Source organism: Ailuropoda melanoleuca, chromosome 5 (assembly GCF_002007445.2).
Source record: "Ailuropoda melanoleuca isolate Jingjing chromosome 5, ASM200744v2, whole genome shotgun sequence".
Taxonomy (NCBI): domain Eukaryota; kingdom Metazoa; phylum Chordata; class Mammalia; order Carnivora; family Ursidae; genus Ailuropoda; species Ailuropoda melanoleuca.
This window is the reverse complement of record NC_048222.1, coordinates 32,051,627-32,077,435: the sequence shown is the minus strand read 5'-3', so window position 1 is coordinate 32,077,435 and position 25,809 is coordinate 32,051,627. Positions and strand designations below refer to the sequence as shown.

Genomic DNA, 25,809 nt, shown 5'->3' with positions numbered 1-25,809 from the left:
TGAACTGGGCACAAATGGTAGAATTTGTGACAAATAAAAGCTATGCAAAAATATGACATGAGAACAAATGGTAACCTAGGAGATATTTTCATTTTCACAGGGAGCCTGAGTCCCTGAAACATGTTCCACTTGGCTGCTGAATTCCCAAAGTGACCACACGTTGGTGACCTTTACCACCTGTTAGAGGCTGCACTATCCGCCACTCTCAGCGCTGCACCCGTTCACAGTAAAGAAAGAAAAGCTTTATTGAGCGGCTGTACTCTGATACTTCAAAAATCTAATGCCACGTGGCCCCATTTTCTCCCAACAAAGAAATAAAGGCTTTATTGCAGCTAAAAATAGAGATTGTACCAAATAAACACTCAACAACACATGAAATAAAAAGATCAGTAAAGGTAAAGAAGACTACAAAAAACAAATGAGACATGGCCACCTCTCAAGGTCACTTTGAGGTCAAATAACTACAATATATTACTAGAATAAAACTCTCTTCAGAATGTTTCCCTATAGCAGAACCTGTGTAGCCGAGGCTCCGTTCAGGGTTGAGGGGATTAAGAAGGCGTGAGCCACTGTTTGTAATTACCTCAATGAAGTATTCGGAGCAAATAATACACTGGAGCTCATTCTCCAGCACGTCATTCATGTGGCTAAGCACTTCCTCCTTCTGTGCTTGCACCTTCTCCTTCTCTTCCTGCAAAGACACACAACCCTACCTGTCATTTGGGAGAACCGACAAGAATGCAGAACAGGACAGGGAGCAGGGTTAATTGTCTGGAATAGAATTTAGGAGTCTAAATAAAATATTCAACCTGGCGGAGCAAAAGGAGAACGAAACCCTCTCCCTGAGGGTTGTGGTTTCTCTGAACTGCTTTCTAGCACAGGGCACTGTCTCCCTTTCTTTCCTCTCCCCATTTCTTCTGTATTTGCATTGTAGGTTCTGTCCCCTTTCCCAGAACTAACCAAATAAGAAAAACTGAAGGTAGTATACTCACCCCACTGACCACGCAAGGCTAGAATGAGGCATTACGTGTCCTATAACTAACGGCAGTTTAGAGGTGATATAAAATCATCCCAAGCAACCAAAAACTCACTGGACACGAACGCAGACATGAAAAACGGTCCACAGAGGCAGGAAGCCTGAATTAGTTTATAAGGTCCCCTGTGTTCCTTGCAGCTGCCTCTTCTACAAAATAAGGATAATACTTATACTCCCTGGAGGCAGGAGGCCAAGAGAGGGTCTCTTCCAGGCCCTTCGGGATCCAAGTTCTATGATGCTTGCTACCCCCTCCTCCTGCAGAGGTCTGCAGTCCAATTTCCCTCTGCTTTCCCCAAGAGGTCAGACCGCCTGTGGACACCCTTTTTGGGAAGGATCCTTGGTGTGTTCTCTTGAAGTGAACATTTATTTAAGTCAGCACCTCATCCCCTAAACTCAAAGTGTCAGGAGCCCCTGAGGGAAAAGGAAAGGCCATTTAGGGTATATCTGAGTAACTGATTAATTTTTCATCTTTTATTGTCTCTTCTAATCAAAGCAAAGACTGTCACACTGCTTAGGGCAGCAAAGAGGGTCTGGACCCAATTTAAGTAAAGTCAAGTTCCCTGAAAACTTACAAACTGCTAGGTTTAAAAATATGTGGTGGTTTTTTGAAAGTTAAGAAAGAAGGTACTATGTGATTTAAACAGAGGATAAGGATCTCAAACCAAATGAAAGTTGAGTCTCCTCCTTTCTGTACTCTGCTCCAGGGTAATATCTTTACCTGGAAGGGTGGGCTGAGAGACGCAGTCAAACTCGGGCATTAAGTTCAGGTCAGATGTTCTAAACTGCAGGCCTGTGGACTGGATCTGGCTGGTAGATTTGTTTAGTTTGGCCCTCATGGTATTAAAAAACAAAGCAAAAAGCCTTGCATTTGTTGCTAATATTTAAAATTGAAATAGCTCACACAGACATGTGGATTTCCATCTTCTGTGGACAAGTCAGCAGCTCTGACAACGGTGGACTGCATTTCTGGATGGCAGCAACCGGATGCAGCACAGAAGAGCTGCCTCTTGGGGGCGGGAAAGGGGGGTGGCGAGTGAACCCTGCTGGTGTGCCTCTGTCCTTACAGATCCCTACTGTGATCTGGCACCCAGGCCACCTCACTCACTTCTATTACCAGTCTACCCTGGTGGGCACCTGAGTTCAGAACCCCTAATTTAAGCATTCCACTGATGTGATGAGAGAAATAATTATCTACATGCATCAGGACCAACTGGTTTTGACTACAGCACCTCTTAGCCTGTGCCAGTGAAACACTCGGAAGGAGCATTTACCACAGCAAAAGGATGAGACTGCAGGATGAGAGTCTCATTCCCAGCATTTAGCTTCTGAATGAGGGAAGGAAAGAAATGTCTTAGAGGCAGACCCTTCCATAGGCCTGAATAATTTTACGGACTATTTCCCCTGAGGCAAGGAACCGCCATGATCTCTCTCTTCATTCACTACAGCAACCCTTGCACTGGGGAAAATGCAGAGTTGCGTGTACTACCCAAATTCTAAACCTTCATCTTCTTTCTAGTACCTTGGTCTGTTCCAGTTCTTTGTTCTTGGCTTGAATGATTGCTTCAAAGTCCTTCTTGCTGCGATTTAGCTCTTCCGTTAGAGCCTGATGCTGCAGAAACACAGCAGATACATATCAAGATGAGCTTGCCCTGAACCTTTCCTTTTAGCCACACCCGAGCTGGTTCCCTCTGTCAGTGGCTTTGGCAATTTCAAGAATGCCTTTGGTCCTTCAGGACAGCCCACTTACCTGCTGGTTTTCTTCAGGGAAGGGGGCAGCTACAGAGGGAGATTATCAAATCCATTAACCCCTCTGGAAATAACCCAACCTCCATGGCCATCTAAATCAACTAAATAACTTACGGAGAGTCCGATTCTGTAGGTTTGGCTGGGGGCCCAGGAATGTGCATCTTTTTAAAAGCCACTGAAGTGATTCTGGGAACCAATGCTCAAGAGCTGGTAAGTAATCTGAGGCTACCCAGCACTGGGAGTGGCTTTTAAGAAATAATCAGGGAGAAATGGAATTTCTAGATAATCATTTCGTTGAAATAAAAAAGACCTTTAACCTACTTATTCTACGAATCACATACTCCGTGCTTGTAAGACAGTGCTGCCTGAACCCTGCCTATGTCTTCTGGAAGCTGGCATGCCCAAGAGCTAACGGCTCAATCACTGTGACTAACTGCCTACACTGCATGTCAAGAGTTTCTACTTCTGTGACAATTTCTGAGCACCCTTGTGCTTAAGTATAGTACACTTTAATTCTCACCTCAAATCCTTTCTTTAAAAAGGTGGAATAAAGGTAAGTATTTCTGAAAAGATATTACTCGAGAAACAAATCTTAAAATGTGTGGTCTCCCCCCAAAAAGCAGTTATATCAGAAGGCCGGGGTATTCATCTTGACCACTGATTAGATGTATGTGCTTAACTTACTCATCTATAAAATGGGACAACAGGTGCCCCTCCTACATCAGTGTTAAGAAAATAAAATAACAGCTATGAAAGCATTTGGAAAAGTTTTTAAAGCTCTATGTAAATGCAAGTTTTTGTAATTACCTAGGAAAGAAAAAAGAATTGCTACAGAGGGACCAACAGGGTGGACCAAAAAACCACCTCTGTTTCAGTTGAGAGAGTGGTATGTCCCTAAGCATGTTGTTATAAACCACGACCTAAAGAATCCCATTTTAGGCTAATGAATGGAGACTGGCCAAGTACCTCATGCTAAATGTTTTCCTATCTCTCAGGAGAGGGTGTGGAGTTGTGGGTACAAGGTACTCAACAATACCCTGGGGATTTCCAAGTAGCAGGGCCTTACTCTTTTCCAGTCAATTTCAAAACAGTATCACAATACAGTTTAATAATGCTCTAAATGGGAAATACACCTAGTTTCCCACCCTAGAAAATAAATAAGCTTAGAAAATAAAATTCCAAAAAGACTGAATTAATTTTCACCCAATTCTTCTCAAGGCTATTTGTACCCCCCTTAGGGAAATCAAGGCAGGCATCCCCCCAAAGCTTACAATAATACGGGGCTGTTAGCACTCTAAGAAGGTTGGGAGTTAGATAAGCAATAAAAGAACATAAGGATAAATTCTCCTAAACAAATTCTAATGCAATTGCTCACTCTTCTCAAGATTTGAACCATCCCACTAACCTCCTGACAAAACTTGCATCAAACTACTGATCATAAACACATAAAGGAAAGAAGATAACGCAGGTTTAAAAGGTGCAAAAGAGCTTGTAAAAAAATTATCAGGTGATAGTCAAGTTACATGAAATAAATTACAGGCAAACTTTGACAGGAATTTTATTCCTGTGAGCCTTGCCCTTTCACAGTAAATCGCTATGTTTTGCTGACTGTTAAACTGCACTCTCAACCTGACCTAAAACGCTTAATTGGAACATTCTTGAATGGTTTCTGGATGGCTTCAGCTCAGGAACAGTGAGGTAATAAAGGCCCTTGCAGGCCCTGGTGGCCAAGTCATAGTTTGAAATTCCCCTCTGCTGCCCTCACCTTTCTGAAGTGCAGCCACTTCCCCCAGAGAGCCCCTTAATTGCTATAGGCTCCGTCCCATCTTCATTAGAGCAGTGTCTGCTCAGATGAAGATGTAAGTTTTCATGCTGAGGGCTGGCATGTCTGTGAGGCCCAATCTCCGACCTGATGGTGTGAGCAGCTGCTCTGTCTGCAGACTGGAGATGCCCCAGAGGTGCGTGCTAAGCAGAAGAGGCAGCCAGCGGCCATGGGAAGCCCCAGCCCACTACAATCTCAGTACAGGGCCAAGAGATAAAGTTACCTCCTGCAGGGCCTGGGCCAGCTGCTGCTTCAGGTCCTCTTCTCCTTGCTCCTTCTCCCAACCCTGCAAAGCCAAAAACAAAATGGAAGGTTTCCCTGCAGGAAGGGGGATAAAAGAAACAAAATCTAGCAGCAAGCAAAGAAGACTGGCTTCTGTGAGCATCTGGAAACCACAGGGGGCAGGGAGCAGGTGGAAAACCTCCCGCTTTACTTCAAGCTGTTGGCAGTAAGGGATCTGAGCATCGTGAGCTGCTCACACACTGCACACCTCAGGGCTGTCACCTTCGAGCTACCACTTGGGCTGTTCTGGAGAGAACCCCTGGGGTAATACTCCAAGTTTCCTTCACTGGCTAACACCATGACTCCCAGAAAGATGTAAACTGAGAGCTTCGAAGCCACCAGATGTCTAAACTCAGATATAATCCCCCAGGTTAACACTCACAAGCTCCACCGTGTTTCTTCCCTCCATTCTGGTGCACTGCCTCTTCCTGTGAGTCTCTATCACTTCTAGCCCATAAACAGCTTTCTCCTCCTTGCTGTAACTTATGCTCTGTTTTCTCCATTAGCCCCCTCTGATGTGGATGCCTTCCACATCATCGTGACCGTTTGTCCAGCAACTTCTATAAGCCCCTCTGCGCCCCTCCCTCTTTAAGACTTGCCTATCCATATAATACACCAACCAGAAATTATTCTCTAATATATATTGACTTAAAACTGTCCTGATTATTTTATCTGTATAATACATCTCGTGTCTTCAACAACATTTCTTTCTTAATGGCAAAAACCATTTATTAAGCATCTTTATAACCACCTGAGCTCCAAGTATAGTATACCAGGCAATGTAAGTACTAAAAAAAAAAAAAAAAAAAAAAATTTTGGGAAANATCTGTGTGAAGCAGCAACAGTTAAATGAGCTTCTGAACAAGTAGCAGGAGTAAAATAAATCCTTAGGGCTTGGTGGCAGAGGGAAATGCGGCTCATAAACAAAGGACTAGATACATTTCAGCATGAACTATTTATATATGACCCTCAAATACCCTAGAAATTCTCTAAGCCAGTCCTTTTTGCCTTTCTTTCCCATTTTGATATACAAAAAGACTTTATAGCTACATCCTGAAGCATGACCAAAGCAGCCACAAACATTAATTAATAATAACTCTTGTTCCTGAACACATTAGCCTTTAAAGAGTGTTCCGCTCTGGTGAAGGTGTCATACACTAAATATGTAAAGATCAACTCCCTCTATCAACTTCAGGAACTAGTCCAGGCCGGTAAGGGAAGCAATAAGGTACACATAAGCAAGCAGTGTACACCCTCAGAAAGACATGTTTAATCCATGGCCTTTGCTAACACTACCAGTTCAAGAGGATAGCAAAGATTAGACTGAAATTTATAAACTGTTCAGAAATAAGCCAACACTACTGGTTGTTCCTTGCCCTGAGCAAAGTAAACAAAACAGAAAAGCTTATTCACTTCAATCCTGATTGGTCCTTTTTATTTCTAAGCCAGCAATGGGGAATTCTTGACATTCAATATTACCTGAGCAAGTAGGTGGGAGTAAAACGTGTGCTTCTTGCCAGATGGGAACTGACATTTTGAACAGGGACCAGGATCAGCTCCAGCCTAGGAGCTTTGTGCAAGAGCTTGCATTCTAAGCAAATGACTCAGGGATGGGGACACATTTGGTCTTACCTTGACAAAGCTAAGATAGTCATTATTCTACCTTCCCCCTAAAGGCACTGGGGAAGGTGGCTTATTACTCAGCCCAACAACTGAGTCACAGTATATTCAGCCCCTCCCATGCTGGATGTTTAGGATAGTAACAAAAACATTTTCTGCCTTTCTAGGCTCCCACTTTCTAGGTTAGCTACAGAGTTAACCAACCCTCAGAGCTAGTAAGTTACCAGGTACAACGAGGGCAGAGTTACCACCTGACCCATCGCTGCCTTGGGGCTAACACAGCAAAGAAAGATAACTTGTAAGGACCACTACGGGTTTACCTGGAATGTACTGTGGTTCTGTGGCATCTCGACTTTCACCCAACCTCTCTCTGAACTTGCCTCAGTTCTCAGGGCCTCAGCTTTACATCCTGAGATCAGTTACATCCTGGCTGGCTCTGCCAGCCACCTTACCCCATCGTGGCACCCAAACTCTGGCTCTTGACCATCATGCTGAAGTCTTAACACTTCACCCCCTTCTCCCATCTCAAAGTCCTTTGTCCCATTCCATCTCCTGTCCCTGGCACTCAGCACGTGGTCCCTGACTCAGAAACAGAGAGCTGTGGCAGGAGGCTCACCAAGGGCCTGCCCACCCTTGAGGAGTACTGGTGTCCTTCCCTCCTGTGTGGTACCTGGAGATGCTGTTCCTCTTCCTGGAAAGTCTTCTCCAGCTGCTCCACTCTGGCCTGCTGCTGGGCCTGCTCTGCACACAGCTGGGACTGTAAGTCCTGCAGCTCCTGCTCCATTTTCACAATTTTCTTTGAGTTCCCTTTTTGAGTCTGCTTTTTCACCTTCAGGACATCTACCTGTTTTTCCTGCATTTGTGTTTTCAGCTTCAGAATCCTGGACATGGTCACCTTGAATAGCTCTAAGCTGCTCTGACATGCTGTAGGGTTTGAGGCTTTCTGCTTCTTATGATGAAGCTCTATGACTTTTGCGAAGCCAGGGTGAACACGAGCCTCTGTGGCCTTCTCCTTTGGCTCAAGAGAAGTCCACTTAGGATCCAAATATTCAGAGGGTTGACTGGCCGCTTCACCTTTCCAATGAGACTTCACTGGTTGACCAGGTTCACAAGACACTTTACTCATTTTGGATTTCAAAGTTGAGGGGCCTTCAGCTCCAGGACCCTCTAATTCATCCAAACTAAATTTCCGTTTAGTTCTCAATCCCCTGTTTTTTCCCGTCATCTGGTCATTCTTTGGGGCGAGACAAGGGTACATCCTCTCCCGGTCTTCTTCAGCAACTTCATATTCATACTCTGCCTTCTCCTTATTCTCCAGAGGCACCCCAAGCTGGATGTGGTCTCCCTTATGGATAGAATACACCTTTAAAGGTTCTAGACGTTCTCTGTTCAGCCAAACACCATTCAGACTCTGGACAAAGGGAAAGAAAGATGAAATAAGCCTCATGATTCCCCTTCTCTTAATGGAATTTCTCTCCTGCTGCTGCAAAGCCTTCTGCCTTTTCAGAAGGAAAACCTTTGAGAACAAATAGAAAAGGTTCATAAACCACTACCCTTAGAAACAGCATTATTCAAACAGCTTTAGCTTTTCACCTACATTTCACATTCATGCCTCCACAGAGAACTGCTGGTATAACAGGCAGGAATCACCTTATTACTGGCAGACGAATTACTCAAATAAATGCAGCAGCATTTAAAGACACGGCAACTGAATAGCTCCTATTGACCTAAACTGGGGGCAATGGCCCAAGACTGGAAAAACAGCTATTAGCGAAGGAAGCAGCATCTAATGATAAGTTTCAAAAGGGAAGCTTGGCCAGGCAAGTCACTCAAGCACCTTCTCAGAATGGGGCCCCTGAACACACTGGTGAATGAGCAAAGCACTTCCACATAACCTTAAAAAGAATGCACCTCGTACTGGGGTCAAACTGCAGGTGGGCTCTACCCCAATTAATAGCCCAGAGGCCCACTGGTGAACACAGTACACTGGCTAAGAGCTGGCGCGCTGGCTCACACAGACTTGAGATCACAGCCCAGATGCACCACCTTGGGTTTATGAGTTGCCTGGCCTTCAGCGATTTACTTAACTCTTATGTCCCAGTTTTATCTGCAAAATAGGGATAGTATAGTCCCTAACTCATACTGCTCTGTGAGTAATGAATGAAATAATACATGTAAAACACTGAGCACAGTGACTCACGTATAACAAATACTTGATAACAATATTTACTTTAATGATTTAAATTAAATCACAGTGTAAGGGCTGAGAGCATGGACCCTGGAGTCACACTGCCTAGACTTGTAATCTGCCTTCATCACTTAATAGCTGTGTGACTCTGGGTAACTTACTTTCTTTTTTTTTTTTTTTAATAATAATTTTTTATTATGTTATGTTAGTCACCATACAGCACATCCTTAGTTTTTGATGTCGTGTTCCATGATTTGCGTGTAACGCCCAGTGCTCCATGCAATACGTGCCCTCCTTACTACCCATCACTGGCCTATCCCAATCCCCCACTCCCTCCCCGCTGAAGCCCTCAGTTTGTTTCTCTGGGTAACTTTCTTAACCTCTCCATGCCCCAGTTACCACATCTATAAAATGAAGGACAATAATAGACTCTCCCTCATGGAGTTTGTGTGGATTTAATGAGATGACATATGTAACGTACTTAGAAAAGTGCCTGGCACATGGTAAGCATTATGTAAGTGTTCACTACTATTATTATGTTCTGGCTCAATCGACTTATCAACAGTCATTTCAATTCTGTGCTCAGCATCTTGCAAGGTAAATATACTGAGCACAAAAGTAGAAGATATGAAAACAACTTTTAGCAGCTGACTATGGAAAGGAAAACACAAGGGCACACATAAGTAAATGTGGGATTCCACAGCACAGCCTATAAATGCAAAGGACTATCATGTAGAGCTGCTAAAGATGCCAGAGAAGAGATGCTAAATGGAGATGACAGGTTCTAAAACGGACTTGAAACAAATGCAGGATTTAAAGTTTAAAGAGACAAGTTGTGGGGGTTGGGGGGCACCTGGCTGGCTCAGTCAGAAGAGCATGGGACTCTTGATCTCAGGGTCGTGAGTTCGAGCCCCACGTTGGGTGTAGAGATTACTTAAATAAATAAATTTGGAAGGAAGGAAGAAAGCAAGGAAGGAAAGAGACAGGGAGGGAGGGAAAGAAAGGAAAAGAAAAGACAAGTGGGCATTTTAACCCATATTAAGAACTCATCTTTGGGAGACGGGTCAGAGATGAAGGTCACATCTGAACTAGGACTAAGACTCTGTTCAAGTTGGTAACGACATCTACCTCCTCCCAGCGAGAAAAGATACCTGGTCAACCCAAATATGAGGGATGGGGGCTTGACCACAAGGCACAGAGGATGAAGACTAGAGACTGGATCTCAGTTCTGAGTTGGTAGTAGGCCAACTTGGTAGTAGGGGAGAGAGGAAGAGAAAAATGAACATCGATACATAAAGAAAGACTGGCTTTAACTCACTGCCTTGGGCCTAACCTGGCTTATCTGGCCAACCTTCTCCCAACCTTTCTATTCATATTCAGCCTGAGGAATTATGACAGTGATCAGTTCTGCTGACTTCTGAAACAACACAGGCAGAAATAAAAAAGGAGGGGAGGGAGGCCAAAAGACTATTTGAGAACAGTTCTCCAGCAGAACAGTCCATTATAGATTATACACAGGAGAAGGGTCTCAGGGAAAGCATATGACACAAGAGGTCACCTATTGCCAAGGTATAGATATTTAGGAAGAATCTCAAAGACAAAGAGAAGGTTAAATAAAAGAAGAAGGTTACAAGAAGCAGCCCAAGTCTAGAGCAAACAAGGAACCCCTAAAAAACTGGGGCGAACTTTCAAGACATCCTGCAAACCCCCCACTAGATCCTCCGCAGTAACCGGCCTCCTCAGAGCCCTCTAGGTCCAGAAAATAAACTCTCAACATTCCCCACCCCATTTCACCCCTGGATCCCTCTGTTTACCCATTCATCACTCCTTGGTGACACCTAGTGGTATGCTTTGGACCACAGCCCTGAGTCAGTCGCAAGGTGACTGTAAAAAAGGCTGAAAATACCATGAACAATCAAGTACTGCCCAGGACACGATCTTAAATGCAATGGTTTAAATAAATCAAACTGTGTTCAAGCTTTTCTTTTTTTTTAAAGATTTTATTTACTGATTTGAGAGAGAGAGACAGAGAGATAGCAAGAGAGAGCACATGAGCAGGGAAGAGAGGGAGAAGCAGGGAGCCCGATGCGGGGCTTGATCCCAGGACCCTGAGATCATGACCTGAGCTGAAGGCAGACGCTTAACCGACTGAGCCACCCAGGGGCCCTTCAAGCCTTTCTTGATGTTGGTTTTCACAATCCCCAGTTTGAGCACTGTCAGCAACAGCAAAGTGACAACCAAAGAAAAGCCTGCCCAATGACTCCTAGCCATCAATGGGAAAAAGGTGGGATAACCTGCACCCACTTAAACACCAATTACTTCACTTGATGCTCAATCTCTGTCCAGCATTTTTAATCAGTTGTTGAGGACAGTGGAAACCCAAAGCCAACAGGCAATGTTTTCTCGCAGTTCACCAAATGATTTATGTAGCCCAGTGGTTCTCAACCTGACCGTCCAGTGAAATCACCTAGAAATGTTTAAAAGAAAAACTGACCGGTTAATTAGTCTGAGATGGGCAGTAGGCATCAGAACTTTTAAAGTCAAGTTTACTTTTTTTTTTTTTTAAGATTTTATTTATTTATTTGTCAGAGAGAGAGCGCAAGCAGGGGGAGCAGCAGACGGAGAAGCAGGCTCCCCACAGAGCAAGGAGCCTGATGTGATGCAGGCTCGATCCCAGGACCCTGAGATCATGACCTGAGCTGAAGGCAGACGCTTCACCGACTGAGCCACCCAGGCATCCCTAAAGTCAAGTTTATACACAAATACATACAGTGCACAATTTGTACCAAGACACAGTGCCCCTTTAGTCAACCCTTCCTTCATTCCCAGGCAACCACTCACCTATTCTCTGCCCTACATAGGTTTGCCTTTTCCAGACTGCTGTATAAATGGAATCACACAGAATGAATCCTTTTAAGTCTGTCTTCTTTCACTTAGCATAATAACTAAGATTCATCCACTTTATTGCAGTAACAGTAGTTTGGTACTTTTATTGGTAAGTAGTATTCCAGGGAAGGGGCATATCAGTTTGTTTATCCATTCCCTAGTTTTGTTTTTGTTGTTTTTTTTTTTTTTAAAGATTTTATTTATTTATTCGACAGAGAGATAGAGACAGCCAGCGAGAGAGAGAACACAAGCAGGGGGAGTGGGAGAGGAAGAAGCAGGCTCATAGCAGAGGAGCCTGATGTGGGGCTCGATCCCATAACGCTGGGATCACACCCTGAGCCGAAGGCAGATGCTTAACCGCTGTGCCACCCAGGTGCCCCTCTAGTTTTGTTTTTTTTTAGTTTCTGGTGATTATGAATGAAACCACCCGAAACATTCACTTCCAGGTTTCTCTGAGAATGTAAATTTTCTTTAATTTGGGACAGGACCAGGAATGCTGGGTAAGTGTATGTTTAACTTTAAGAAACTGCCAAACTACGGGGGGACGGGGGGAAGGGAAGAAGAAGAAAATGAAGGAGGAGAAGGGAGAGGGGGAGGAGGAGGGGGAGGAGGAAGGGAGGAGAAGGAGGGGAGGAGGAAGGGAGGAGAAGGAAGGGAGGAGGAAGGAAGGAAGGAGGAGGAAGAGCGTGAGGGAGGGAGGAAGAAGAAGTGGGAGAGCTTGCTTCTGCTCTCAGTGCTCTCTGCCATGCGAAAATGAAACAAGAAGACAGCCATCTTTGGGGCCCCCGGGCAGCTCAGCTGGTTAAGTGTCTGACTCTTGATTTTGGCTCAGGTCATGATCTTAGGGCTGTGAGATCAATCCCTGGCTGAGCTCCACACTGGGTGTGGGGCCTGCTGAAGATTCTCTCTCTCCCTCCCCACCTCCCCTTAAAACAAAACAAAACAAAGCAGCCGTTTTCAAACCAGGAAGTGAGTTCTCATCAGAAACCAAACCTGCCTAATCGCTGATCTTGATGCCTACCAACCTCCCAAACTGTGAGAAGTAAATGTTTGTTGTTTAAAAAAACAAAACCAAAAACTGCCAAACTGTTTGTCAAACTGGTGGTACCACTGTGTATTCTCACTCACAGTGTTGGAAGAGTTCCAGTTACTCTGCACGCCCACCAACATTTGGTATTAGAAATTCTTTACTAAAGCATAATATACAAACATGAAAGTGCACAAATCATAAATGCACCAGATGAACAATCACAAAGTGCACATCTCAGTGTAACTACAAAGTTCAAAACAAAATTCCACATTCTCAGCATCCCAGAACGTCCCCCTACCCCCCACCCCTGATTCCCTACTAGTCACTAAGCCCCTCCCCCTCCATAAGGGGACTATTAGTCTGGCTTAACATCACACATTAATTTTGCCTAGTTTGGACAATTATATAAATGACATCATATAATATGTATTCTTCTGTGTCGTCTTCTTTCACTAAATACTGTTGTGAGATTAATCCATACCACTGGATACAGCAGTGCATTCACATTCGTGCCAGTACAGTGTTTCACTGTAAGACTGTATCTACTGTTGATGAACATTTGGGTTATTTCCTTGGTCGTGAAAATATTGTCAGGAGGCGTACATATATGTGTGCAACTGTAATAAATAATGTCAAATAATCTTCCAAAATGGTTGTACCAATTTATACTTCTACCAAAAGACTATTTGCCCCCTATCTGTGCTAATGTCTAGGATGGTCAGTATTTAATTTCAGCCACTCTGGCCAGTATGTAGTGGTATTCCATTGTGGTTATAATTTGCATTTCCCTGATCACTAATGAGGATGAACATGGATATTGAACATCTGGATATAATCCATGGATATTGAACATTTGGATATAATCTTTGGTGAAGTGCCTGGCTCTTGCCCATTTTTAAAACTGGGTTATCTTTCTTTTTCTTATTGATTTGGAGTTCTGTATATATTCAAACATAAATCCTACATCAGTTATGTGTAGCAAATACGTTCTTCCACTCTGAGATTCCCTTTCCCTCTCTGAAGGCATCTTTGGATGAATGGAAGTTCTTAATTTTAATGTGATACCAGCAGTATTTTTTAAAAGAACCCCAGGTAAGTACAAAAACTAGAAATGGGGTTAAGAGCCACTGCTCTAGCAGCTGGAAGACCAGAAGCTGAACTGTCCCAAGCAACAAGGTTTGTTCACAGACAATCGAATTCACCAGAGACATTAAATGTCAGAGCCTGCAGGAGCATGAAGGTAGGAATCAAACAACATGAGAGGAGGAGAAGAATGAGAAAGGTTCAAACAACATGCCTGAGCCTCGAGGACTGAAGGCAAGCAAACCCACAAAGGCATTTCAGACTGACTCCGAAACAACCGATTTTTTGAAAGAGCTGGATGTTAATACATAAGATGAGCCATCTGAAGAGCTTTTCAACTGAAACTTACACAACTACAACATTTTGCGTGTCGAGTCAGCAGTCCTCCAAGGTTTTTCTTTTTTTTAAGCCAATTCAGACTAAAATTGCATTTGTTGCAATTTTTGGATCTGTACTTAAGCTTTCACTTTCTGGCCATTCCAGCATATAAGAGAGATCATTTAATGAAGAGAGAGTGTAGTTCTGAGTTGAATTATTAGAAATCTCTTCCTCTTGAAAAGACTTGGCAAATGACTTCAGATATGACCATAACAATAATGTCCTGCACCTGAAATTCAAATCCTCCATCAGAAGAAGAGGACTGCCAAGGCATCAAGCCAGAAAAAAGCCACAAAGAAGAGGAGCATCTGTTAAGGGGGGGAAAAAAGGCGGGGGGGGTGCTTTTACCTGTAAGAACAGTTGCTCCTTCAAAACACTCGAGTCACAGCTTCTCTTAAAAATCAGTTACCTCACAAATGGAATCAAAGCTAAGAAGCTTAAAGCAGAAAAGACCTGGAAGAATTAGGAGCCTGCCTTTCCTCTGTGTTATCTGTCTGAGCCCTAAGAAAGGAGTCTCATGGTAACAACAGCCTCAGAAGAAAGGGTACACAGCAAAAGCTGGAGAGCGGCCCAGAAGCAGTCATGATCTGTGGCTGGTGTGGGCTGCCTCTGTGTCCCTGAGGCTGACGTTCCAGCAACACTAAAATCAGTCAGCTGGTGGCTTCCCAACCTCTCAAAATCTGCTATCCCATAAATGGAGCACATCCATACTGCACATAATCAAGGAGAGAAGCACCAGAGAACTCACCTCTCTAATATTGCAACCCCATTTCTCAGATAGCCAACTCTGATAAGAAAAACATCTTTTCTTAAGGTGGTTTGATATAAGCTATTGCAGGGGCTTTAAAACCTGGTATCTGTAACTTAGATATGCACTTAGATATGCATCATTAATTTTTTTTTTTAGTCATACAACTGGTACAGGTTTCCTCTGATATCTGAAAGGAGACTGTTCCCATAAAGCCTTTCTTCATAAGCCAATGGTGTAAAGCAAAGCAACTGCCATTAACTTTTATGGAAAATTTTTTTATTGTTCCCAGACCCAAAATATACCTCTCTTAGGCTTTCCTGATACCTTAGGACATCACTTGCTAACAGATGCACAAAATAAATGGAGATGAAAGCACAGGTGCTCACAGACACAATTCAAGCTATGGCACCTTGAGGCTGAGATGCTGAGTGTAGTTCCCTGGGAAAGATCCCGGCAGGGCCGCTCTCAATGCTCTGTGCGCTGCCTCTACGACAGCTCACTGCAAAACAAATGTTAAACACGATTTTCGCCTTTTTTTTTTTGTAAAAGTGAAGATCCTCTTCCGATTTCTTTTCGTTAGCAAATACAGGCACCAATGTAAGCCTTTTGTAAAAGCGAAGCGTCCAAAAGGGGGACATACCTGTAGCGTAAGTCAGTGTACTTCACTGTCCGACAACCGGACATCGTAGAGGCTTACGTGAGTTTGAGCCCTGGCTCATTCGCCCACTCGACCAGTCAGTTGGAAGGCCCTGGGCAAGTCAGTTTATCTCTCTGGGTCTGATTCCTCTGTTCCCAGAAGAGGTTAAACTTGATCATCTCTGAGGCCCCCTTTTCAGCGCCAATCTCTATTCTGCCCCAATGCCTTGCCAAGAGTGCCAAACCAATTTACTTAGCACTTATACCCTCTCCTTCAAAGCAGTGCCAACTCAACTTCATCCTACTCGGGAAGGTAGTTTCTCAACAGCTTCAATCCAGCAGTTTTAAGCATGCAAAATGAGGCAGGCCTGCGGGATATCTGTGATATGTGAATTATAATAAGAAATACATATTTGGTTTTTATCCCTGTTTCTAGCACAGAGCTCCTAAAAACTCTTGGAATTTCCTAAGTGGTGAAACAGACAGGTGTTTTTTGTTATGTTAATGAGGCAGCTTTGGTCCCGGCCCAGGTCCCCTAAGGATGGGGTCTAATTGTTAGGGGAACCAACCCTGTGACTGGAGAGTTGAAACTTTCAGTCCCACCCCTCAACCTCCGGGGAGGAGAAAGGGGTTGGACATTGAATTGATCATCAATGGCCAATAATTTACTCAATCGTGCTGTATAATAGAGCCTCCATAAAAACCCAAAAGGATGGTTCAGAGAGCTTCTGGGTTGGTGACTGCATGGAGGTGTTGAGGGAGTGGCACACCCAGACAGGACATGAAGGCTTTGTGTCCTTTCCTGCACACCTTGTCCTACACATCTCTTCTGTCTGGATATTCATCTGTATCCCTTATTTCTATCCTTTCATAATAAACCGGTAAACATAAACAAATGTTTCCCTGAGTTCTGAGAGCCACTCTCGCTAATTAATTGAATCCAAAGGGGGAGGAGGTCATTGGAACCAGTTGCTTCCAGTTGGTTAGAAGTACAAGTAAACAGGGGCGCCAGGGTGGCACAGCGGTTAAGCGTCTGCCTTCGGCTCAGGGCGTGATCCCGGCGTTATGGGATCGAGCCCCACATCAGGCTCCTCTGCTATGAGCCTGCTTCTTCGTCTCCCACTCCCTCCCCCTGCTTGTGTTCCCTCTCTCGCTGCCTGTCTCTATCTCTGTCGAATAAATAAATAAATAATCTTAAAAAAAAAAAAAAAAGAAGTACAAGTAAACAACTTGGACCTGTGACTGGCATCCTTGGAGCCTCCAATCTACAGCTGTTGGTCAGAAGCACAGGTGTTAACCTGTGGAATCCAATGCTATAGAACCGAGGTGAACAGTGGGACACTGAGCTGGCGTCCCAAGCATTGCGTGGTGGTGCGAGGGTGCAAACCTCAGAACTGGTCTCAGACCATTTACTACCCTTCCTTCTAACAAGCGTCTTTACAACCCTTCCAACCAGAGCAGTGTAAGATGGTGTCTGAAGACATTTCCTACTTCGTAATGCCTTAGCTGTCAACATTCAAATTTTTCTCAGCATAGTCTCTATTTTCACGGTATCCCTGGGGGCTTGTATATCTGCACTTTAGGTGCTTCCTAATTGCTGGGCTTTACACACTATTTCACCTTCCTTAGTATTCACACCAGACCAGTGATTTTCAAATTTGTTTAAAACAGAAAAGTCCTGTATTCAAAGGAAATCTTCCTCAAGACACGAATATGTAAAACGGATAAAAAAGGGGGTGGAAGTGTTGCTCTGATGGAAAGGAACTGGGAAGGGAAGGAGCTAAGTGCAGTCAGCCCAGCTCCTTCCTCCTCACAGTGCTCTGAACCACAGGAGTACTCCAGAATATTCATCAGATTTTTCCCAAGGTCTCTGTACCTATGACCCACAAAAGCCAATTCCCCCAGTAACTTAGTCCAGTTTCTGGAGCAGGACCTACAGCCCCAATTCAAGAGTTTCCTTCAAAGTAATGAACTTTCACTCAAGTCATCAGAAATATTTTAGTACAATCTAATCTCTGGCAGCATACAGAAATAGTTGTCTGTGGAGAAGACAACTGGGTGTCCAGGGGAAAAGATACACTTTTGAAACTTTAAATTTTGTATTCTGTATTACCTATGCAAAAAAAAAAAAAAAAAGTAATTTAAAAAGAAACAAAAATTCAGTAAAAGTCATTAGGCATCTGTGGATTTCTGTACCTTGTTGTCCATAATTGTCCACTGGCCCTGGACATTCTGCTTCAAAACACAATGGTTTCGGGAAATCATCAGAGGGCAGATTTTTGATACCAGTTGGTATGTGACACCAAATCCTCGCCCTATAGTCACCTAGGAAGACAACAATGTAAGAGACACAATCATTCACTTTGCTGAAAAGGGAGGTCCTTTCCAATCTTGTCAACCAGCAGTATTCACGTGTCCCCACTTATGAAACCAGATTCTTGTGAAACCCATACAGCTTATCAGCCATCTCCTTCAGCTACCACGGGAGCCACCAGATAGAAAAAGGCAGAAGTTCTGACAAGAACAGACAGCTGAATGAAGTTAATCATAGAATGGGAGGGTTGGGAGGCCACTGAACTTTTGTCATGAGATGGAGGAATCCTTTCCACACACCCCCATCAACTAGTCTTAAACACTGCCAATAACTACAGCCTCTGTACAAGACAGGCCTTCCAATTTTTCAATAGCCCCGACTTGGCATCCTTCTTCCTATAAATTCCACCCTTTGGCCCTGGCTCTGCCCTGAAACAACATGAGAAAACCTCCAATCCCCCTTCCACTTGACAGCTATAAAGTGTCTACCTAGTCTTCTGTTTTCTTGGCCCTATGTTCTCAGTTACTTCAAACCTAACTCCCATGGCATAGGTTTGCATCTCTTTACTAAGCCTAACAGATCTGTGAAGGAACTCCTGGTTTATTTTTATTCCTAGATGTCTCATTTAAAAAATATAATTTTTGTAACACAGTCAAATGCAAGGATCACTTTCTCAGTCCTAGATATCATCACTGGAGCATGTAAATTGCATTAGCTTTCGCAGCAGATCTATCATGCTGCCAATGTATCCTCAGGCTTAGGAATGATTAAATTTCTTGGTCTAATCCTTCTCCAAGAATTGCTATGCTAAAGTCATGTCTCTTCTGTCCTATACTTGACTAGCTGGTACATTTGGATTCGAGTGCAGGACCTTACATTGATTCCTATTAAATTTCATCTTGTTAGTTCAGCCTATCACATGAGCTTGTCAAGACCTTTCTGAATTTTTAATCCGCCATCAGGCATACTCAATAACCCTTCCAGCTTTGACTCATCCACCATACTGATATGAGACTTTCTGTACATTCATTTAAGACACAGACAAAAAGATTGAAACAGGATGTAGCCAACGGCAAAGCTCCCAGGAAAGCCTAGTAGACATTCCACCACACTGTCTGCGTACACCTTTAACCAGTTGTAATTCAACTAGAAGTCTTCCCATTGAGTCCATATTTTCTATCTTATCCACGAGCATAGCATGAAAGCCTCTGGACAAAGGCTGCAAAGAAGCCTCGATTCTCATCTATCACAGTTTTCTGATGGACCGGTCTAGTTTATAGTAACCCTGTCAAGGAAGAAAATGAAGTTCCCCTAAGATTTAGATCTTAGAATCCCCTGCTGCTTCTTTTTGGTGCACAAGCCACCTCTATAATGACCCATACCACGACCTTAGCTGGGAACAGTAAGCCAAATTCTGTGGTTTTCTAAAAGCTACCCATTTTGTTCCTCTTGAAAATCTTTCAGAATCATGCCTGTCCTCCTCAGTCCCTCAAAGACCGTCATGACTCTCCTTGCCCCCAGTCTATGCTTCCCCTAAAACTCTCATCACAGTAACTGACACTACCATCCAAGCAACTGCTTAGCCCCAAACCCAGGAGCCATCTTTGATTCTTCTCTGTCCCTCTTCCTCACACTCAAATATCAGCAAATTCTACTGGTTGTAATTCAAATATATCCTAAATCTGTTCACTTCTATCTGTATGGCCAATACCTTAGTCCAAACAACCTGACCTCCTCCAGCTGTTTTTCCTCCTGCCCTGCACTCCTCCACTCAGACCAACTTTATTCTTCACACAGAAGCTGGAGTGGTAATGTAAAATCTTTAAATCAGACCATTTCCCTTCTTCCCAAACTATATTAATGATCCAAACTTCCTTCCATAGCCTATAAGGCCTGAATGTCCTCATTCCCTCCAGCTCTTTAGCGGTATCTCATACCACAGTCAGACACACTCACCACTACCTGAGGGTCTTTTCTCCAGTCCCCTCTACTTAGAACACTCTTCTGAGACATCTGTATGGCCTCCTTCTTATCTTTCAAGTTTCAGCTCCTCAAGGGCCTACCCTAATTACCCTAAACTTGTTGCCTGCTTCCTCCCCCACCACTGCATTCCTTCATGTTGTTAGCATGCACTTGTCACAATCCAAAATTATCTTGTTTGCTTCAACTATTCCCCACCCCTTACTAAAATATAAATTTCATAAGCAGGGACCTTATCTATCTTGTGTACCAGTATACTTCTATACTTGGGACACTGTTTAGTAAATACCTGTCAGTGAATAGAGGAATAAAGCGTTTATGAGTCCTCCCAGAGTCTAGGATGAGGATTTTTTCAGTCAGAAGTTAGAAACTGGGTTATTACCACTGGAAACTACAGAGCAGCAGCCAGGAACTCTTAACAACCTGACTTAAGTGGCTCAGTTCCTTAAACAGTCTGCCAAAAATCCATTTACTATCCAAGTTCCTCTGAATTTATTTATTTATATATATAGATATCCTTTTAAAATGGAATGTTTAGGGGCACCTAACTGGCTCAGCCAGTAAAGCATGTGCCTCTTGATCTCAGGGTCATGAGTTCAAGCCCCATGCTGGGTGTGGAGCCTACTTAAAATAATTAAATAATTAAAAATTTTAAAAGATGAAATGTTTAAGGGTTTATCTGTCATCCTGGAGCAGTAAGAATTTCCACGTAGGCAGCTTTCTTTTTTCTTTCTTCCTCTTTTTTTTTTGAAAGAGAGCTGAGCATGGAGCCTGACACGGGGCTTGACCTCATGACCCAAGCTGAAATCAAGAGTCAGCTGCTTAACCAACTGAGCCACCCAGGAGCTCCAGTAGCTTTATTTCTCCAGTAGCCCATTTCAATACTTGAGAGGAGACAGCCAGGTTGCCATTGAGAGCTATCTGGGTAAAATATTACAGAGAAGGGAGATGGGTGCCTTTTTCTGAAATAGCCTCCTACAGACTCTGAATCCAGGAAAGTAAGGAACCACTCTTCCGTCCTTCTCTTTACTGTCTGGTCCTATACCTAGGTACACCAAGGTTAGACTCTGTGGTGCACTCATCCGGGTATTCCAGCATCATTTGCACACAAAAGTAAAGTTCCCATGGGAACTGAATGCCAACAAACCACCAATGCAAGTGTTGGGGGTTGTTTCTATTTATAACAGTTTTGTAAGCCATTGTCCTTACCCCCCTTCTCCGCTATTTCATTTCTCCTGGGCATGATTCCTATTGTTTCCCAGATGGCCAGCAAATACTCTAGAACCATCGTTTCCCTTTTTCCAACCCCCTTAAGGCAAAAAAGCTTCATGAAAACCAAATACGAGAAAAATGAAGATACTGTGCTTCTTCCTAAAGACCTAGATATTTATAAGGCCTAGTTAATTCGCAATACATCTCAAACTAATTTATTTTCCACCCTCAAACTCTCTGGATTGGTTCAAGAAGTTTAAGGACAGGGGTGCCTGGCTGGCTCAGCTGGTGGAGCTTGTAACTCTTGATCTAGGGGTCCTGAGTCTGAGCCCCACGATGGGCGGAGATTACTTAAAAAAAACAAAAACAAACATAAAACAAAAGTCCTCTTTGGAGAAAAAAAAAAAAGTAGTTTAAAGACACCCATTCAGACAATTTACTGCTGTATTTCCTCTGGTGAAATGAGAAGAACCTTGTTTTATTATTTTATCTGGGAAATCTGAGGGGGACTGGGAAGGCAGGAAACTGATTCTGCTGCTATAACTAAATCATATAAGCACATCTCCTAAATTTTGTTCACACCACCTTGTGCTATGGTTTAGGGCCCACTACAGTAAGTTAGACTTCATCTCTTGCCTTAATTCAGACCTCTCTTCATACCCACTGCAGGCTATGCTCCAACTACTTCCTAACACCAGACCCTGCAGACAGCCAGGCCTGGTAGGTCTCTCACACAGGCAACCAGGGCAAGCCCGTCTTCTTACTGTCTTTATCATTCACTATGGTTTGTATGGGTCTCTTCCCATAGAGGTGGCCCTACACAAAATTATCCAATAGTTTAAAATATATGTAGGAGTACTTTACAGTTCCTCTTGCCTTTGCTTCAGGGGCTTTAATTCTTTTTGCCCCCAACCCCTACTCCCACTCCCAGCGCTATCAAGCTATTCAGAAGTAATGAATTAGTCCACATCAAATGAATCTGAAAGAATGTTAACAATTGACTAAGTACTTTATAGGGCTGTGTGTGAGTGTGGAACACATGCAGGGCTCAGATTAAGTAATACTTGTAAAAGCCCAAACCCAATACAAAATAAGGAATAGCAACTACTATCCAGGTGTTGGTATCTTCATTTGTTAAACTTCCCAAAGGTAAATGCTTTTGGAAAATGCCCTGCAGAGAAAGGTCAATGCTCAAGCTAAAAGAATGTGTGCTGAGGGGTGCCTGGGTAGCATCAAACTTTTGGTTTTGGCTTAGGTCATGATCTGGGGGGGTGGGGGATTCAAGCCCTGTGTGGTGGGATAGAGCCCCATGTCAGGCTCTGCACTCAGCGGGGAGTCTGCTTCAGGTTCTCTCCTTCTTCCCCTCTCTGAGCATGCTCTCACTCTCTCTTTCTAAAATAAGTAAGTAAATAAATAAATAAAATCTTTAAAAAAAAAAAAAAAAGAATGGGTGCGTAATGTGGACTCCAGGCACCGATACCTGGATAGAAAAAGAGAGATCTGGGGGAAGAGGTGTCTTCCTGCTGCTCCTCAAATCACACCACCAAGTAACCATTTAAAACCTCCTAATCTAACAAGTTAAGGCTGGACCTGACTCCCATCTCTGACTTGAGGAACCACTGTGCTAGGATGGTACTGAATAATCCACCTCTTGGCACTTGATTGTACAGCCTGCATGGCTGTTCTCCGACTGCTTCGCTGTATAAAATCGTCTTTCCCCATTTAAGGGATAAACTCTTTGAGGGCAAAGTCGCTATTATTTGTCCCTCTCATAATACACCAAAAAACATAAATAATAAATAACCGGGGGACTGAATTGAGACTATGTAGCTTACAGGAAAAATCTAATTAAACATACATAATAATCAAAAGACTTTTTTATCTTCCATACAAATTATTTCCAAAACCCAAATGGCTTCCAGGCACCACCACAAGCTGGTCCCTGATCCATCTCTCCTTCCAGAGCGGATTACACTCTAACTCGCTCTGCCCCCTCTTTTATCACTCTCTCTAAACTACCACACCAGCGGCCCCCAACTGGAACCGTGCCTCACCTTTCCTCTTTTTCTTTTTGCATTCGTAAGCGCATTAGAAAACATGACAAGCGGCCTCTGGAGAGGACAGCTCTAATATTTCTGAATCCCTACCCCCAACCCACCTCAGTACCAAGACTCAAAGGATAAATGTGGACCTTCCCAAACCGTCAATTTTCCTCAAGAGTTGGAAAGGAAGACATTTTTATATTAATATTTGCTCACTTAAAGGGACATGACCCAAACTCACAGCCTTTTTCAAAATAAACTCTAGAAAGTTCATGCTTTTCCGCTCCCCCCACCCCCACCCGGGAAACCGGGCGCTTCGTGACTCCCTGCGGAAGTTGGGGCAGCTCTGCCGCCCGGGCCGGACACCACAGGACTCCGTCCGATCCAAACAGGGGCTGTCCCAGTCCCCTCCCCAACCCAGTCACCTCCTTCCCCTCCACTCCCCAGCTGGTCCGCACATCCTCCGCGCCCACCCCTCGCCCCGCCCCTCCACCAGCTCCTGCCCAAGCTCGCACCGCAGGCCCAGCCTCTCTCAAAGGGGCCATCTTTTCTCCCGAGAGGTCCCCAGTTCCCCCCCCAACACTTCGCACCTCGACCCCCCAAACCCCCCGCACCAGAACCCCTTCTTCCTTTCCCTCAGGACGCCCTCTTCACATCTCTCCCCTCTGGCCGGCTCCCACCTCCTCTCTTCCATTCATCCCTCCCTCCCGGACGCCCCGGCTCCCTCCCGGCCCTGTTTCGTCCAACCTCCTTCCCCCGCCCGCGGACCCCTCCCCCTCACCTCGTTTCCTTCCTCCAGCACCAGCCACTCGGCGTTCATCCCTACCCGCCGCAAGCACCAGCTCCGGCCACGGGCGCGGTCTCCCGTGACCAACAAGCCGGGCTCCTCCATAGCCCACTCTGCCCCGGGTCGCGGTCAGCACAGAGCGAGACCCCCGCCCGGGTTCCCGCCGCCTTGCAGCTTCGTCGCCGGCACCATACCTAAACAACAGACAGAAGCAATCGCTACGCGCTCGCGATCGATGCGAACGCCCGCTCGGGTTCCGCGCCCCGCCCGCTCGGCCCTCAAACCGGAGTCACTGCGCCTGCGCCGGAGCGAGGAGGCGGCGAGGGTGGCCCAGGTGAGCGGCGTTCTAGCCCGAGGTAGGCCCGGTTGCCTAGAAATCGCCCCTCTCAAGAGCCGCCGCCCAGTCCTAGCCGCTTCTAGGTGGAACCTTTTCTCACCTTACCCACCCCCACCTCTTTAAAATTTGATTTTGCTTTATGACGAGTTCCATGTTACTCTAAAACTATAACCAACTTTTAAACAACTTTAAACTTTATGATAATTTTAAAATATGTTAAATCTGGGGGCACCTGGCTGGCTCCATCAGTAGAGCACGAGACTTGATCTCGGGCTGTTGAGTTCAAGCCCCATCTTGGACGTAGAGCTTACTTAAAAAAAAAAAAATTAAAAAAATAACCCCACAAATGTGTTGAGTCTGTTCCTAAATAGTATCTGTTTTGCATGACCTCCTTTTACTACTGAATTTTTCAAAACTCAAAGTAGACAAATCTATGGAGGCAGAAATCAGTTACTTGGGGCTAAGTGTGGGAGCCAGGACTAAACTCAAACAGACATGAGAGAATTTGGGGGAGGTGATAGAAATGTTTCAAAACTGCACTGTGGTGATGATTGCGCAATTTTTTTAAAAAGATTTTTTTAATTAATTAATTTATTTATTTGACAGAGAGAGAGGCAGTGAGAGGGAACACAAGCAGAGGGAGTGGGAGAGGGAGAAGCGGGCTTCCCGCTGAGCAGGGAGCTGGATGTGGGGCTGCAGCCCGGTGTGGGGCTCAATCCCAGAATGCTGGGATCATGACCTGAGCTGAAGGCAAACACTTAACAGTTGAGCCACCCAGGCGCCCCACGATCTCACAATTATATACATTTACTGAAAAGTCATTGAGGCATTACATACACTTCCACTGGACAAATTTTGTGGTATGTAAATTATCCTCAATAAAGCTATTAAAAACAACGACAACACCTGAAATTATTTTCTTTGACCCCCCAGTATAGTGTTGCAGCTGTTCCCTGTAGTGAGTACCTCTGTGATAGCTCAACATCCCCTCTTGCCTTTTCTATTTTCCAATACCTGGTTAAAGATTTTCTTAAATTCTGTCAGGGGAAAATATATATATACTAAATGAACCGTACAAAGCACAACCGCAAAGGGCTAATATTTATTGAGAACTAAGTGCCAAATACGAGGCCAAGCACCCTAAATACTTTATCTCATATGACCCTCACAAACACTATGACGATAGTGCTTACAATGATAATTTTTGTCTTAAGGTTGATGAGAAAAGCACAGAGAGGATTAGTAATCTTCTCAAAGTCACAAGTTAAATGGTAGAGTAGAATGCCAATTCAGTTCTAATTTCCTGACCATGGTTGCAACCCCAAGCTGGAGATTTATCCATGTGGTGGGGTCAGATCAAGAATTTCGGCCTGAGGTGTGCTCTGCTGGTCAAGTGTCTGACTCTTGGTTTTGGCTCAGGTCAAGATGTCAGGGTCTCCGCACAGGCTCCGAGCTCAGCATGGAGTCTGCTTGTCCCTCCCCTTCCCCCTCTACTCCTCCCCCACCCCCCCAATAAATAAATAAATAAATAAATAAATAAATAAATAAATAAAATCTTAGAGAAAGACTTTCAGCCTGTAATGTCAAAGAGGGTCAGGAAAATGGGGGGGAGCCACAACTACTCATGCAGATGCTTCCCTGGGCTTTTTTTTTTTTTTTTTTTTTTAAGTGTCTGTTGG

The 25,809-nt window shown here is 44.2% G+C and overlaps 1 protein-coding gene across 2 annotated transcripts in view; it reads right to left on the bottom strand.

Annotated features, from left to right (window-relative positions):
• RNF8 (ring finger protein 8) overlaps positions 1-24,030 on the bottom strand; it is a 32,350-nt gene extending 8,320 nt beyond the window's left edge. The window contains exons 1-6 of one of the 2 annotated variants that reach the window (XM_011232114.3): positions 23,788-24,030; positions 17,655-17,783; positions 7,177-7,917; positions 4,828-4,890; positions 2,556-2,645; positions 584-691 (exon numbers count right to left, since the gene is read on the bottom strand). In XM_011232114.3, the coding sequence (XP_011230416.1) occupies positions 584-691; positions 2,556-2,645; positions 4,828-4,890; positions 7,177-7,917; positions 17,655-17,783; positions 23,788-23,898 (1,242 nt within the window). In that variant the 5' untranslated portion in view covers positions 23,899-24,030. The remainder of the gene's footprint in view (positions 1-583; positions 692-2,555; positions 2,646-4,827; positions 4,891-7,176; positions 7,918-17,654; positions 17,784-23,787) is intronic. The other variant, XM_011232113.3, reaches the window with a different exon arrangement.
• Positions 24,031-25,809: the final 1,779 nt, after the last annotated feature.